This window comes from Chanos chanos, chromosome 9 (genome assembly GCF_902362185.1).
Source record: "Chanos chanos chromosome 9, fChaCha1.1, whole genome shotgun sequence".
Lineage (NCBI taxonomy): Eukaryota > Metazoa > Chordata > Actinopteri > Gonorynchiformes > Chanidae > Chanos > Chanos chanos.
Genome location: NC_044503.1, coordinates 11,651,196 through 11,668,456, shown reverse-complemented (window position 1 = coordinate 11,668,456; position 17,261 = coordinate 11,651,196). Strand labels below are relative to the sequence as shown.

Here is a 17,261-nt window from a genome sequence, read left to right as displayed (position 1 = left end):
TTGAAGATAAGAAAAAAAAATGTTCTCAGGTCTAACCAAGCTACAGCAGAAAGAAATTGAGAGAAAGAGAAAGGGAGATTTATGTGCGACACACAAGGCTAAGTTAACTGTTGTTAAAGTTGAAAGTTAGGGGAGACGGTGCAATTTAGATGATAATCATTGGTGAGGAAGAAAGTGTGGTTGCTTATAAGCTGATCCTGAATACGATCACTCATCGACCAATTCTTTTTGTATATATATATATCCCATAGACATATATATTCATCTTATACATGCATACAGTTATTCTATCTCGTGCAAACACATTCACGTACATACAGAAATAGAGATGGTGATTAATGTACAATTGATATTAATTGACAAACAGTCCAGAGGCTTCTGTGTTGTGAGACTGTGGGACATTATGCAAAAGGCACTGAGCTGAGTCGATCACTCCAAAACCTCCTACATCAATCCAATCACCTCCCTCAGCACAACAGTGCATTCTGGGAAAAGCCTTCACAGACATTACAGATTAACAGTAACAATCTCAAGAAGCACTGTGAAGTACTTCCCAGTTTGTGGCACTAGGCCTGAAACCAGTAAAAAAAAAAACAACAACAAAAAAAAAACAAATGGCATGTTCATGTGACTCTTGTATAAAAAAAAAAGAAAGAAAAAAAAAGAGAGAACTGCATTACTGCATTTTCCCATGCTGCATTGCAAACCAGTTCTTTTATGTTGTGAATGCTGCTCTTAATTTTCTAACCTCATGACTGAGTCACTTTCATTAAAGGGGACCAATCAAATATTCAGAGGGTTTTTTATACATATGCATATGAGTTTGAGAGAAGGGACCTAATGAAAATTAATGGGAGACCAAAGCTTTATGAGCCTCCCCAGCAGGGACGGTACCATGTGCTGTCAATCATTCATACCAACTGGAAGAAGATTTCTGATTGGCTGCCGTCTGTGATTGACAACACAGGGTAGGTGTGTCCAGTCTTAAGTGTCGAGCACCAGTCTCCCATTACTGCTGACGAAAATGGCATTTATGTAGTACACGTGTATACAACAATGCAGAGTGCGAATCTGGCCCCCTCCTTTGCCAATCTCAAACCCCCACCCAAACCAATCATACTTTCATCACACGTCCGCACTTCTTCGTCAAAGAAAAAAAAAAAAAAGATCCCTCACTGTATAAAAAAAAAAAAGCAAAAGACAATCCTGGAAACATGTAACTTGATCTCAGTTTCATTTCTGTGCTGATATGTACGGTCTTGCTCTGTGTCCACACTGCCTTTTGTAAAGCAGTGCATATCCTTGAGGGCCTCAAGTGTTGTAGCCATAACCGGAGCATATTTATACAACACTCATTTTGTTGTAGTTGTTGCTGTTGTTGTTGTTTTTGTTTATTTTTTTTTTCGTCAAGGGGCGGGGGTTACAGAGGGGTGCAGAGCATTCACCACTAGCTAACTGTATACATGATTCTTTGTAAGCATCTGATTTTCTAGCTATATTTTTTGTTATCGTTGTTGGCATTACATTTCTGTTCTTTTGTAAATCTATTTGTCGTGTGCGTAAAGTGGTCTTTTTTCTTTTTGTATAACGCAGATGTTTGAAGAGGTATTGCCCAGTAAGTCTTAACATTCCAAACAAGAGTGCTCGTTGCAATCAACTTGGTCATAACACTATAAAAAAAACAAAAAAAAACAACAACAACGTTTAGTTCCGTTTCCTCTGAAAAAGCCAGACATAGTCAGACATACTTGAGCCAATGCCAGTAACAGACGTTTTTATATCACAGAATTCTCTACACTCCGTGATATAAGAATAAAATCATATTGATGAAATCAGTTTTATTTTAATGATGTTCATCATAGATTCAGTTGCATATTTGGAGGCACTTTACAATTAGAGGACAAAGGGGTAAAATTGGACAGATGTTTTAAAGTTGAGCAGAATGTTGATAATCCAACGTATTTGCCACCATGAAAACAGAGCTACAGACAAAGCCAGACGTATCTGCGCACTGAAAGAATCAAACTCCAAATAGGGGATGTAGGGAAAGAAGACATTATAAGAATGTGAGTGACAAACCCATCTTTCCCCCTGAAATGCAGTTAAGCAGTTTCTTTCATTAGTTTACATTAAAAGTAATTGATTTTCAGTTGATGTGTCCCATAATTAAGAGTGTCACCTTTACATTAAATATTTCAGTAACATAAACTTAGCACATCAGTATATTACCATTAGTACACATATGTGCATCATATATATCGCTTATACCGAAATAATAAATTGGTAAGAAACTACAAACAGGTCAGCCTATATTGTACCAGCTGAGTGCTTACAACATAGATAGGTTTATGCGAGGCAAATCCAGAAGTATCAAAAACTGTTGAATGCAAAGTAACACTTTGTATTAATTAATTAATCGCTGCCCCTGAAAAAATTTGATCGTCAAGGTAGAGTGTCTCCATATATGTTCGTGTTTAATTATATAAAAGACTTGACACATGTGAACATTAGGTCTTTGTTTACATGACCAGGCTGATATTTAATGAGCGCTTTTATTTATTTATTGTTTTGTTTTGTTTTGTTTTGTTTCGTTTTCGATAAAGAGCATAGAGCATCAGGGCTTACTCTCCTAAATATCAGCGCTCTCGGTGGTGGGGGGGGCATGTCCTGTGTGTCCCACCAAGCATTCTGAATCAGCCTAAACTGGATTAGCGGACTTTCTGGATATGCCTGGTGTGATGAACCCAGGAGAGCTCTTACAGTGCACCGACTCTCTCTTTGTGTTTGGACTTTACTCGTGTTTAGCTGCCGGTGAGATTTCCATGTTAAAAATGACAAAAGTAATGTAGAGTCTCTCTGTTATTTTTGGCCCTGAGACTAAGCCCTGGGAGCTCTCTCTTTGGGTATCTGATGTTCTCAGATATAGGACATAACCAATGAAGATGAAAAAAAAAAAAGAAACTAAAAAAAAAAGAAGAAAAAAAAAAAGAAATGATACAACTTTTTATTTTTTTATCAGCGCAGTTAGCAGCTGCCATCAAATGTGGTTACAACCATGGCCTGTTTTATCTTTTAATTTTGTGGTGCTTTGTATTATTAATATTATTATTATTATCATTATTATTATTACTACACTTATTAATATTATTATTATTATTGTTATTATTTTGTTTGTTTCTACTCCTGTACCTACCAGAAACTGTAGAGCCTAAACTCAGTTTCTCTTTGTATACCAATGTGGAGCTTTGTATTTTTTCCTTCTGGTATTTTGACTCAGTGGAAGTGTGATGTTTACATGTACAGATTTTCCGATTCTTTTCATTGTTTTTTTTTGTTTTGTTTTGTTTTGTTTTTCCGTTTGTCCTTGTTTTGATCCACCCTCACCTCACCCCGCACCTAAACCCACTATAGCTTCAGTTCTGATTAACCCTTGTCAGTTAGGGGCTCTTTGAGACAGGTTATCTTTAAATGGTTTGAGCACATTAAAGGCCCTTGTACACTATGAATATCCTCGCTATTAAGAAAAAAACAACCTCACAAAGTTCACAATTCAAGCACATTTTTTTACTAGCCAGATTTATTTCTCTGTGTTTCTCTTATTTCTTTTTTTTCTTTTCTTATCTCCTTGAATATACAAAAACGTTTATGGGCACAATCTAGATCTCACTCAAAGTTTGATCTCGCAGCTCAGTCGGGAATTTTTTTTCTAAATTTGAGGAGGTGTTCTGTGTACAAAGGCCTTGCAGTGGCTAACAAATGGGTGATGGTATAAGATGAAGGACAGCAGAGAGAAGGGGAGCTACACACGAGGTCAAAGTGCACCACTGGTTCTTTCCCGTAAAACTACGTCAGCCGTCCAGCACAGTCGTAATGGGCAGTTTCAGACTCATCATACCTGTTCATCACTGACTAACCTTAATGGAATGTGTTTTCTGTTTCATAGGAACACTGGCTCACACACCTTTCATATATATTTAAATGACATTCTCTCTCCTGTGCACTTTGGTCTCTTGTGGAAGTTCCTCAGTGACACAAAAAAGCCATTCCCCTCGCTTGGATAGTCTTGATGGGGAACATAAGAACCTCAGGAAATGTTGAATCTCTGAGTTTTTGTTTTATCGTGTTTTAGTTTTTTGATTCAAGGCTTAAGGCCTGGCTTAACAGTCCACATTCTCTCTCTCAAATATTGTCATTTATATTGGATTTGTTATATTTCCTTTTTATATTTATTATTGTGATTGAAGAGTGAAGCATTTTTTCCAGTACATGTGGCTGAATATTTGAATTCTTTAGAAAAGTGTTGATAAATATAAATATATATAAATATATGTGAAGCGACTTAAAAGCAGGAAAATCAATTTCTGTTTTGTTTCATGCAAAAAAAAGAAAAGAAAAAAAAAAAGATAGCACAGGTGGGAGATGTTCTGTCTCTTACATATCACTTTGATGAGAGACTCATTATCGTCTGAAATGTCACTTTTTACATTTTCAATGTGATGTCAATGCTACTGTTAAAAAAAAAAAGAAGAAGAAGAAGAAGAAGAAGTTGGTTTCCAACGTACAGCAGCATCGCTAGGCTATTTCCTCCAGAGGTGTACATCTCTAAGCTAAGTTACTGAATAAAACAATGCGCTGAGTAGTCACTCAGAAATGCTGGTTTTCTTTTAACACAGTCTCCGTAACCCAGTGTTCAATATTTAATAATGCTCACCTGCCCACTGTTCAGTCTTCACACAGACACTCATCAAGGGCTAAGCACGATTAATTGACTAAATGACTATGTTAATTGTTTTAATGCAAAATATGGTTAAATGAATACAATCATGAATCACTATGATATTATCCATAGTTTAAATACTTAGTTAAGTAGCAGTTAAAAATTCACATTCATGTTTCTAATAAACAAAAAGAGTTGACTTTACAGTGAACTATTTAGTAATAAAATTTTTACATGTGAAAGTTATGTATTTATCAGTGATGATGACGGAATAAGGAATTATGAGTTACACATTTTCATCAAGGCTGTTTTTTAAATTAAGGCTGACTGTTAACGTTACCTGTAATTAACATCTCAACATCTCAGCCACACTATCTAAACAGCCGCTGCTGCTGAGCTATTGACCCAGATACAAGTGGTCTCTTTCTTTCTTTCTTTCTTTCTTTTTTTCCCTCTCTCTCTCTCTCTCTCTCTCTCTCTCTCACTTACCACACACACACACACACACACACACTTCACACTCTTACCCTTTCTTACTCTGAATTTACATCCCAGTAAATTCCTTTTCCAGTTTTCCTGAAACTGGTTTGTATTATTTTTATAGTTTCAAGGAACCAATATTACCAGTAGAGCAAAAGAAAGGGATAGGAAATCTGACGAACAATTAGTGCTTTCTTTTCAAACACCGACACTCAGAAACCTCTAATAACGCTATTCAGCATTTACCCAAACCTAAAACACAAAACACTCATTCCGTGCCTAAGCAATTTTGTGCTTGCGGCCCAAATTGTGCACTTAGCGCTGTCAAGCAGTTGGTGATGTATTTTCCCCTGTCCATAATCCCTCCCTTTGTCCCTCCCATACTTATCACCTGGAGGATGACACTTGACAAGGAAGTTTAAGGCGATGTACTTACATTTCTGATGGGTCCAGAAAGCAACTGAGTGAGTACGTTTAACGCAATGTCCAATGGAGAAGTTGGGCTGTACCTGTCCCGATTTTAATTTTAAAAATGTTTGGGACGGAGTTGTCGACTATTTTAGGAGATGCAAAGCAAACATCCCTTCCAAAGGGAAGAGCGCTGACAACGCGGGAACAAATGAAATAGAAACAGGAGTATACGAAGTCCATAAAACTCCCAATTTTCTCCCGCCCCAGTCTTCATCTGAAACTGATAATAGCACGGTCATCTACAAGGCGCTTTGGTCATTTGAGGCTCGAGCGGAGGACGAACTTTCATTTAAAAAAGGAGACCAGTTCAAAATTCTTGAGCGCTCCCCGACAGGCGACTGGTGGAAAGCGGAGAGAATAGATCGAAATGGAGAGGCTAAGGCCACTGGCTTTGTCCCTCACAATTACCTGGCAAGACAAGAGGCTGTCGACTCCCAGCCGTGAGTACAAAATATTAAGTGTATGAGTAAGTAGCAGTCAAGTCATATGTCTGTCCACTCTGAGTTTAGGACTTCTCAGATAAAAAAAAAAAGAAAATTACGCAAAGAACGCCTGTCCAATTAAAATATGCCCGAGACCGAATAATGCATACCATGTCCACACAACCGGTACGTCCTGAATATGACATCAGAATTGACTGATATTTATTTAATCATGTCATATTTCAGAAACTGTGTTAATACTCGTGTGCAGTAGGGCTAACTAAGGCTAATAATTAATTGCGAATTCTTTATCAGTTTCTGAGGTGTAGCCCGATAACTTCATCAGCGGAGCTGTCGCATTTCACCATTAACAATTATTTGCATTCACGTTGTGAATACCTTAGAAAATATTATGATTTTTAAGTGTGAGGTCATTTTTATTCGATTTCTTTAAAATCAAAATTAATATACACCTGGCTTGCAAAGAACCCGAACTGAACAACAACATTTTCAGTTACTCAAAGGGTGTGGTATGATTCTCAGATGGTATTTTGGGAAGTTGAATCGCTTTGAGACCCAAAGCTTGCTAATGGCTCCCGGGAATGAGGTGGGGGCCTTCTTGGTGCGACAGAGTGAGAAAGAAGACGTGGGCTGCGTGCTGTCAGGTTGGTTTGGATCCTAATATATTTGATTATGTACATAATTGTTACTGTATGTACAAACCTTGTCCAAGAGAACACATGACTTGTTGTTGTTGTTGTTGTTGTTGTTGTTGTTGTTGATGTTGTTGTTGATGGTGGTGGTGGTGGTGGTTGGTTTTGTTTGTTTTTTGGAGTAAATGTTACTTTAACAATAGAAAAGTCACACAGCATTTCTCAGTATTAAAAGTACTGCATTCTGACATTCTTTTCTGTTGTCAGGAATCTGTCTGACAGTGAAGTAGACTGATAGTGTGGGGTGACAGACACAGACATAGAGACACATAAAGTGTTGATTACTCATTATAAAAGTTGATCAGCAGTCTCAGCTGCTGAACGTGTTAATTATGAATTTAAATAGCCACTTTTATCATTAAAGCTGTGTCCTGGAGTTACCCTTATGAAGCGGAAACAGCACTCTAGAGTGAACAAGTGTCTTGTGGAGTGGAGTGGTTAATTTCACTACATCTGGGCCACATCAAGTTACTAGCTGTTGTTTCAAACAGGCTTGAAAATATGAAAAACATTCTCACTCACTCATTATTTAAGCCGCTTATCCTAATTAGGGTCGTGGGGGGTGCTGGAGCCTAACACCATGGACAGGTTGCCAGTCCATCGCAGGACAGACACACAGACAAACACACTCACACAGACATTCATACCTAGGGGCAATTTAGTGTCTCCAATTCGCCTAACCTGCATGCCTTTGGACTGTAGGAGGAAACCGGAGCTCCCGGAGGAAACCTACGCAGACACGGGGAGAACATGCAAACTCCACATGAAAACCATTCTCCCCAAAATATAGCCCCCAGCTCCATTGTTCTCTTTAGTCATGAACATATACCACAAACTGTACTGCCATAGATAGAGTTCAACTCTACTGAACTCATTATATGGATCACACAGTTACAATGATGCATACAGACTTATTCCCCCCACCCCCTGGTGTTTAAGTTCTCTTTTTAATTTGAATTTTAATCTCGTTTTTTATTCCCCTTTGGCCTCCTATTCGTCCCCTTTCTGCTGTCGGTCTTCTCCCACTAGTGAAAGTGAGTGAAAAAGAGGTGACGCACTTTAAGGTACATGAGGATGAAGAGGGTGGCTTTTTCGTCGACCAGAACGACACATTCTCAAGTCTGGGAGAGCTGGTGGAGTTCTACAGGACAAATTTCATGGGTTCCAACACCAAGCTAAAAGAGCCATGTATGCGGGTGAGAGATGTGTTTCACAGTTATACGTACTGCAGATAAAAAGAAAAAAAATCCACTCTCTGGGGGTGTGTATGGGTGGGTGAATATTTGTTTATGTCTCAGCGAGTGTGTGTGTGTGTGTGTGTGTGTGTGTGTGTGTGTGTGTGTGTGTGTGTGTCATTGCAAGTGAAAAAATTCAAGTACGTTTAGAAACATCATGTAAAATGAGGAAAGACACACACAGCAGATAGTACTAATGTTAAGAAGCAAACGCTGATACTTTTCAGAGATATGACATTGCACTTGTAGTTACAGCATTAATAAAGAGGGATATTGCAATACATTATTGTTTATGTGAAGTGCCAAACTTTTACAGGAACATATATTATTAACATAAACTGTTACGTTCTCTCACATTTGTGGGCAGCCACAGAAATCTTGTGTCAGCTTACAGTCTGCGGTGACCCATATGAATGACGTTACTCTCCGCAGCACAGAAGCGGAATCTTAGACAAGCACACTTGTTATGTCCTTTCTCCACTGACTTGATGTGTTCCTATTGTACCAGCCAGAGCCCAAGCCCCAGGACCTGTCCCATATTACAGTGGATGACTGGGAACTACCCAAGAACCAGTTCAGTCTGGAGGAGCAACTGGGCAGTGGTTACTTTGCTGACGTTTACCGGGGCAAGTGGAAGGGTATGGTCAACGTAGCCATCAAAATCCTCAAAAACAACGGTGAGAAAACAACACAAGTCTACACTGAGAATCATAAATCCCCTGAAAATATCAACTTTAGTGAATCAGTGGTGAATATCAGCTATACATCTGCTGTCGTTCAGCTGAAATGTCGCCTAATGTTTTAAAATATTTTTTTGATCTCTTGAAACTGGAGGCCTCTGCTAGGCTGGCATCCCTTCTGGAGTGTTCATTGTGATGTTTGAAATGAATATTGTTTTGTGTACAACTGTGTAAGACTGTGTAACTTAAAAAAAAGAAAGAAAAGACAGAGAGTTGTGTTTCTACATGGACTCAGATAAGCTTTCAGAAGGATACAGGATTTATTTATTAGATCCACATTATGTACTAAAATTCAGTTCAGCATTCTTTGTTTTTCAGATGTGTGCAGTGTGTTACATGCTCTAATTCCATAAGGGCACAAACATTTTGCACCCATGATAAAAGTGTTTGTTTCAATGAATATATAGTTAAACCAAAGCTGACCTGACCCATAAATGGTACAAAGTTAAATTCAAAATTATTATCCGTTTGCTCTTATTTTTTTTTTTTTACCTACTGAAATTACTAATTAAAATGGTGAATATGCCACATTCAGAAGTTTTGGTGCCCTGTCTGTTAGTAACACACAACTATAGTTCTGATGCCTCATGAAGCCACACTGTGGTATGTGTATTATAGTTTACACTAAACAAACTCTATGGACAAACGTATTTAAAAAGATCATTATTTTTTTCTGCAAGTATTTCAAGAATGTATGGGACCTCTTCAGAGTGGAAGAATGGGCTATTTAGAGAATGAGAATGAGGAATCGGAAAATGAGGACGCTTTTAAGGCTATTTCTTTAGATCTCTGTGGAAACATGTGTGTAATGCAGCTCTACCAGTCACCCAGGGTCTGTGTGAAGAGAGAGAGTGAGGAGGAGTGAGTGAGTGAGTGAATGAGTGAGGATTTTAGGCTCAGTGAGCCACGTTCCAGACACGTAGTCTGGGTTTTCAAAACTGCCTCATTCCTGATTGTTGTCATTTTTGGCCTTGTCATTGTAGGTCAGCGTGACTGCGAACGCAAACATATTAAATACCATTCTACTCCTTTTCAAACTGAGTTTGAAACCCTGTCTGTCACTCCGTCAAAACCTGTGTATTTACTACCGCACAGCTCTCCACAGAACAGCCGCCACTCATGAGAACGGACACGCCCCTTTTTCCTCAGACTCTGCAGAAATGGGTCTATTCTTTTAGTCTAGTTTCTAAAAACTTTCTCAGACTGATTTTATCTGTTCAGCAGCCTGGGATATCTACACTTTTTTTTTTTTTTAATTTCATGCCAGACACACCGTACATGCTGCTCATTCGCTAGACTCGTGTACCAGCTGGGCATTAATTCATACCATCTGCCAACAAGTGTTGAGAAAAACAAGTTTGAGCTATAACATTCTATTTAAGAGAATAGTTGATCGAGAGAGAGTTTTACTAAAAGCTAACAGCCCTTAATTTTGGTCCATCTGCATCTGGCTGAAGCATTAATAAAATACCTTTTTTTTATTATTATTATTATTATTATTATTATTATTATTATTATTAACTACTTAATATTATGCAGTGCAAGGGTACTCCTAAAGATTCTACTTCATCAGGAATCCATGTTTAACATCAGTATAATGGTATAGTTGCTCTCTCTCTCTCTCTCTCTCTCTCTCTCTCTTTCTCTCTCTCTCTCTCTCTCTCTCTCTCTCTCTTTTTGTCTGCCTTTCTGTCTGACAGACACTTTGGATCATAAGGAATTTCAGTTAGAGACTCAAATACTGAAGAAACTTAGACACAGACATCTCATCTCGCTCTTTGCCATCTGTACGGACACGACCCCCTTCTACATCATCACTGAGCTCATGGAGAAAGGCAATCTGCTCTACTTCCTGCGAGGTAAGGCCCTTCCTTTCTCCTCCTGTCCCTCATCAGATTTATCCCTCAATTATACTCATCTCTCAGCACTCGAAGCAGCTGTCTAAACAGCCTCAGCATTTTTCTGATTCTCTTTTTTCATGTTTAAGTATTCAGAGTAAAGTCGTTTATAGTAATGCGATTCCTTGATCTCGTTGACCGTCTCTTTATCGAGTCTCTCAAAAGCCCTTTCTCAGTCAGTGTCACGTATCTATGGGCTGTATTCATGGGCTGTATTCATCGGGCAGCCGATGAATACTTAACCTCAATGCTCCCCGGGCGCAAGGAATGCTGCCCACTGCTCCTGCGTCTGGTGTGTGTGTTCACTACTGGTGTGTTGGGTGGGATAAATGCAGAGGACAAATTCACTGCTCACTGTTCAGTGTGTGTGTGTGTGTGATCACGGAGATTTACATTTACATTTCTCCATAGCTTCACTGTGTCATGTCTCGCCTCCTATAGACACTTCCCAATTCAGTGGGAGAACATGGCTTCAAGCCCCTGTCATGGCAACAGGATGTTATAGAGTCATACAGAATTGTGGAATAGATCACAGCATAATGTATATGTTCTCCACCCACCCAAACCTTCATAAAAAAAACATTCTCGTTTGTCTACTGCAGGGCAGGAAGGTCGAAGCCTTGATTTTATGGCCCTCACTGACATGGCTTCCCAGGTGGCTGACGGAATGGCTTATTTGGAATCCCAAAACAGTATTCACAGGGACCTGGCTGCACGGAATGTTCTAGTAGGGGGGGACTGCATCTGTAAAGTGGCTGATTTCGGCTTGGCCCGAGTCATTAAGGTCGGACGTCTTTTTGGTTTTGTGTAACTGTGTCTTAAGACCTGTAGGCGGTTCAGGTTATGATCCGTTAACGGAGGAACCAAACTGTCTTGGTTGTAATGAAATGCAAAGTTGCTGGATGGCTGAACAGGAAGGGTAAAAGCAAGCTGAGAGAAAAAAAATCTAATTTTGTAAATAATGTGGTTTCTAGCAGTAATGTCAGATGTGATTAAAATGATACTAACATGCATCATTTGTCTGGTCTGTCTTCAGGAACCGTTTTATGAGTCTGAGGATAAGACAATACCATATAAGTGGAGTGCACCAGAGGCCATCAGTCATGGAAGATTTTCTAACAAATCAGACGTGTGGTCATTTGGTGTTCTCCTCTACGAAATATTCAGCTATGGCGGTGCCCCATATCCAAGTTTGTATTTAGTGCTTTTGTCTCTCATGTGTCGTATGTGTGTATGTGTAATTGATGATTTTGATGATGACGATGATGATGATGATGATGATGCGGAGGACGATGAAAATTCAGCGGATAATCTCTTTTGTCTTGTGTTTTGGCAGCTTACTCCAATCACGAGGTGTTTCGACTCATCTCCTCCGGCTACAGAATGCCTTCCCCCCTGAACTGTCCGGACCATATTTATGACATAATGCACTTGTGCTGGAAAGGACCGCCAAACGAACGGCCTGACTTCAGAGAGCTGAAACCTCTCTTGGAAGAAGCAGGTCGCTATTCCGACTGGACAGGAGAGTACGACAGTGACACTGCAGATCCACCAGAGGGCAGCAATGAGAAAAATCAGCCTCTTGAAAAAGCTGAGACAGAATCCTGAGGAACAGTGGTCAACAGGGGGGCACTAATTACGAGAAGTGAGGACACTGAATAGAAGTTCACAAATTTCCATGATGGAAAGGATTAGTGTTGTCAAAAGCTGGACTGTGTGTAACAAGTGTTGTTTTTAAAGAGAGACGCCACATATGTCTTAATTACCTCACTTATATCAGTCTGTGGTGCACAGTAAGGCTGTTAAAAACTGAACAGAAAGTTTGGGTATATCCGCGGAGGTTCCCCTGTAGTGTTTTAGCCAATGAAAATGAACATGCTAGAGAAACACACACTATCAACTTTCCCTAAATCCTTGTTTTATTGTCAGAGTCCTTCAGTATTTTACTTCAGAGGAAGAGGAAGAGGTAGAGACCTTTAGGAGAGGAAACACTGTTAACAAATCATTCATTCTGGTTCCTTCAGGCTAAGTTGGTCCCCCCCCCCCCCCCCCCCCATAAAACCAAAATAATTTCATTTTGAAAATGAAATTTTTTGAAATGTAAATAGTCATTACTTTGCTGTGACTTTTACTTTGACATTTACACTGTAATTTACTATAACCTGTATGTATGTATGTGTGTGTATGTATGTATATATATATATATATATATATATATGAAAAAAGGAAGAATCAAATTTTCTACCTAAGACGAGAGCCAAAATATAAACAAATAAACAAACAGGCGGACCACAGTGTGACTTTTCACACGTTTCGCAATTCGCTGTTATCACTTACTCATAGAGACAGTGAAACTGATATGACTCTAGTACCAATCATGTACTTTTCCGTTAAACACCTCATTTCATTTCAAAGAGCACAAAAGATTCGGCAGATCAGATTAAATATTTTCTTTCGAAAAGAAAAAAAAAGTCGTTAAACTAGAACATGTTGTAACATAAATGTAAGTCGCGACGCCCACAGTGTCTGGAAAGATGACTCCTTCTTGGATTTTACGGTAAGGCACGCGACATTTCGCAATCCCTGAACGTTTTAACATGACCTATCACGTTGAGTGCAGTGTCATGGATTTACCACAGGTGGTCACCAACACAATTTTGTTGTTTTTCTGTACTATACAGAGGTAGCCAATATCCCGCCGTGGGTATACTGCATGCATTACACAACTTAAAAATATAGTTTTCCCCCCCAAATTCATTCACATTAAATTATAGGCGCAACAATTATTATTATTATTATCATTATTATTATTATGATTATAAACTGAAAATTGCCCTCTTCAGGAGGAGCAGAAGACTAAAGACTGCTATCCAGAGAGGAAACAGTCATTGTTAGTCACTGTAACTTAATCGTATTAATAAATAGTCTACTTCCCCATCATCACACACAGTGTAACGAGTACTGCCACGGCCAGCCCGCGCTCTCACCGCGTGCACATCAGAAATAGATTTACTAAGGAGAACCTGCAGTGCAACATCACGAACAGTCAGTATGGCACGTAAAACCCGAGCACCGGAGGACCGTGCCAAAAATGGGAAGCGAATGAACCGTGTCACGTCCGCACGTTCTTTAAAAAACATTTGTGCTTTTGGTCTAACGGTCCTTCACTGGTAACCAGACGCAATATTACATAGTCCCCAAAGGTAAACGGGAGATGTGTAATTGTTAATGTAAGGGACACTATTTTTCCCTGTCTCTTTTCATCTCTCCACGTAGCTTTAGAGAAAATGCAAATTCTGCAGTCCTGCTGAGTGGATTAACTGGGTCAGGAGCCTCCTGTGTGTGGGGCAGGTGGCTGTGTGTGGCCCAGATTCTACTTTTGTCAGCGTGTCCATAACAGCCAGATTACCTCCCTCCCTGCCCTGTCCCGTTCCCTGCTCTGCTCAGACCGCTGTTCTAGATGTGGATGAATGCAGATTTAAAAATAAGATGCTTCAAATCCCGAGCGTGACAAACCGTGACAAACCAAACAGAAACGGCCGTGACACCTCGCTAACATAAAAATGACAAATGGGATCAGCTTTTGTTTTTAACATGCTACATGTACACACATGCACATGCACACACGTGCTTTTTATACCACTTGTCACTCCAATGCATTATCCATCTCTTTAATCTATCACAATGTCACACACTCTCTCTGTATGACCAAAATGAAATAACAAAACTATTAAGTTTGATTTTGACCGTATAGTTTTGTTGCAAACGGGCCAACAACTGTTATCATGTTATCATCTTTTAAAAAATACCTTACTACAAATGCTGCTAGTCAGTCTCACATTTCAATTTGGATGCTTTGTGCATGTGACAGTTGCATATGCATATACAAATGATGGATATGACAGTTTTACATACTTAGGACAATCCAAAGAGGACTACAGTGATGAAGGGGTCTGTTTTAGAGCTATGTGATTATCTACATTTGGTTTCTGGAGACCCGGTCTCTTTGGTGACCTAGTATTTTTATCTCAGCAGGGTGACCTAGCACTTCAGATGAAATATTTGAATGACACAGTCTGTTTAAACGGCTACTGAGCACTGCTAGCCTCTGGCTCTATTATTAGACTGAGTGCCAAACAGACAGCTCAATTCATAAATTAAACCAGATCACAAACAAAGAGTTGCTCATAATTTCACATGAAAAAAAAGGCTCCTAACTCACTCTTTCTCTACTTAATGTTATTTTTGGGTAATACTATTTTGGTGATTTTTTTTGTTGAAGCGTTAAAGCGACTCTAAGAGCAGTTCCACCTGCATCTTCTGAGTCTGCTTTTGCCAAGCATTTGTTCCTGGATTTATCTGGAAAAACGATCCGTCCCCAAGGTCCTCAACACACTCTGTTTTGCAGAAGGGTTTGACACACTGTAGCAAGTCTCAGAACCCTGTTTATAACCAAAGACGACAAAATAACATGTTATGTGACTGAAAAAAAAAAAACCCACCCTGGCAGTGGTTTCCCAGAGTGTTCCAGTCTGTTCACCTTTGCCACAGTAACCTTGACGAGCCGACTGAATGAAAACATGGAACCGCCTTCAACAAACACGTTTTTTTTTACAAAGCAGCATGCTCGGAGATTCCCTGGTGCCTGAAGACCAAGCCCCATTCTCCTTTTAGAAAGACCTGAACTGTCAACACACTATATTTGCACAGTGAGATGGGGGGAGGGGGGGTGACATTTAGGCACATTCAGATATGGTTTAGAGTACTGTGGCATTACCAAATTGTGGCATACGTGACTGCTCAGTTCTACAGGACTTGGAACATGTTGTGTTGTGTTGTTTTCGTGTTTGGCTGACTGAAAAACAAACACTGAAGGTTGCCAGGTTTCTCCACTCTAGACAGTTCCAAAAAAAAAAAAAAAAATTCAGGTTTTATTCATATTATGTTTTTTGTTTTTTTAAATACAATGGATTTTTTTGCCAATTTGTTATTAAACACAGATCTTGGCTGTATCATTATTATTACTGGTATTAGCTGCAATGGAGATCTGTTTCTTTTAATGTGGTCAGATGTATCTATTTGTAATGAAAATACTTTTGTAGTCAGTTCAAACAAGATCCAGAACAACATAATAAAACCAAAAGAAAACAGGTAGAAAATGGAATATATTACCTTCCAGTCCAGCTCAACGTTTTTGGAGTTTCTGTACCGATGACTTGAACTTAAATCTCTCCTGTCATGGCAGACCTGGTTTTAGGAAGGGAAGTCTGTACACTTATGATCTGCAAACCTAAAAAAAATTAGTAATAATAAAAACCCTTTAAGTTATGTATCATAGCATTGCAAACGATTCATTCGTGAGATATTTCTTAATGAGATAATGATTGAAACTCTCTTGTGTATAGATTTCGCCTGTCTCTATCCACAAAAGTAAAGTGCAAATAAAGTATCTGTTAAAAATTGTTCAAACGGAGATAATAAATTTCATTCTAAGCTCGTTAACAAATGATCCCATTTGCCAGCTTCCACCTGTTTGCACAAGGTCAGAACAGAAGTTTCCAGACCAAGTTCCAGGTTCATAGGATATCACTGCAGGAAAAACCCTGCTCTATTTCCAAACATGACAATGTCAAGTGTCACACAGTTTCCATTCAACCGTGCATGTATTTTGCTCATGGCAGTTGTGTGGAACACCGTTCTTTGGTTAACAAATCAGGTTAGCATACATTGCAAAGCCATAATGTCTCTTGTTTTTCACAGCTTGACGTACCCACAATAAATAGCTGCCCCAGCTTTTCCAAACAGATGTGACATTACGTAAACCATGTGAGCAATCAGTGTGTATCTCTTTCCCCAACTAATTGATTTAAGCCTGTTTAAGTCTGAGAACACAGACTACAGTGCTAAAGCCTCTCACAAACAGACTGTGGAAGACTGACGGGAGAGCTTTTAAACGGCACACAAAGAACGTACATCCACGACTTCTTTCTTTATGTGCCCGTTTCATAAAATACAAAGGTTATAACCAAGTGAAAGACCTAAAATACCTTCCTTAATTACAAGTTACTGCTGCTTTGATTTAAAACATTTTCTTAGCTTTAGAAAAAAAAAAAAGGTGTCCGCGATGAAATGAGGGAATATTTGATATAGTGAAATGATGAAATGGAAGAAAAAACGGGTTATTTGATCACATGGAATGAAACTGCGTATTAAATGATTTTGGGCCTTTACAATCATTGCACACGATAACAGTCGTGTCGGACAGCAGATATTCCCGTTGAAAGTGAAGTGAAGAGTGTCAGGTGAAGAGACCGAAGTTTGTTGGAGGTTTTTTCCAAATTGTCCGCATAAGTTCAGATTCTACTTTTGGTTTTCAACAAGCCATCTTACAATTTCCTGAGAAATAAATTGTACAGCCCAAAAAGACTTCTCATGAACAAGACGTAATAAGACACAAAGATGCACAACTGTTTCTCCTCAAAGAGATTCATAAAAAAAAGACAGTTTCTGAAGAAAGGCATTATTGTTTTGCTGTGATAAAATAACTCTCAGTCAAGAGTAGCAAGAATCACAAAACCACACAAG

The 17,261-nt window shown here is 39.1% G+C and overlaps 1 protein-coding gene across 1 annotated transcript; it reads left to right on the top strand.

The window, feature by feature from the left end:
- The first annotated feature begins 5,686 nt into the window (after positions 1–5,686).
- ptk6a (PTK6 protein tyrosine kinase 6a) lies at positions 5,687–12,284 on the top strand. The gene is made up of 8 exons (XM_030785198.1): positions 5,687–6,108; positions 6,634–6,755; positions 7,833–7,999; positions 8,547–8,715; positions 10,479–10,637; positions 11,279–11,460; positions 11,713–11,866; positions 12,013–12,284. Exons 1-8 carry the CDS (start codon positions 5,687–5,689, stop codon positions 12,282–12,284), a joined length of 1,647 nt encoding a protein of 548 aa, XP_030641058.1.
- The last annotated feature ends 4,977 nt before the right edge of the window (positions 12,285–17,261 follow it).

Excerpts from the sequence above, each read along its gene's own strand:
- ptk6a (XM_030785198.1), top strand. The coding sequence starts at position 5,687 with ATGGAGAAGTTGGGCTGTACCTGTCCCGATTTTAATTTTAAAAATGTT. Across the intron at positions 8,000-8,546 it reads TAAAAGAGCCATGTATGCGG|CCAGAGCCCAAGCCCCAGGA; the intron begins GTGAGAGATGTG and ends CTATTGTACCAG. Across the intron at positions 10,638-11,278 it reads TCTGCTCTACTTCCTGCGAG|GGCAGGAAGGTCGAAGCCTT; the intron begins GTAAGGCCCTTC and ends TGTCTACTGCAG.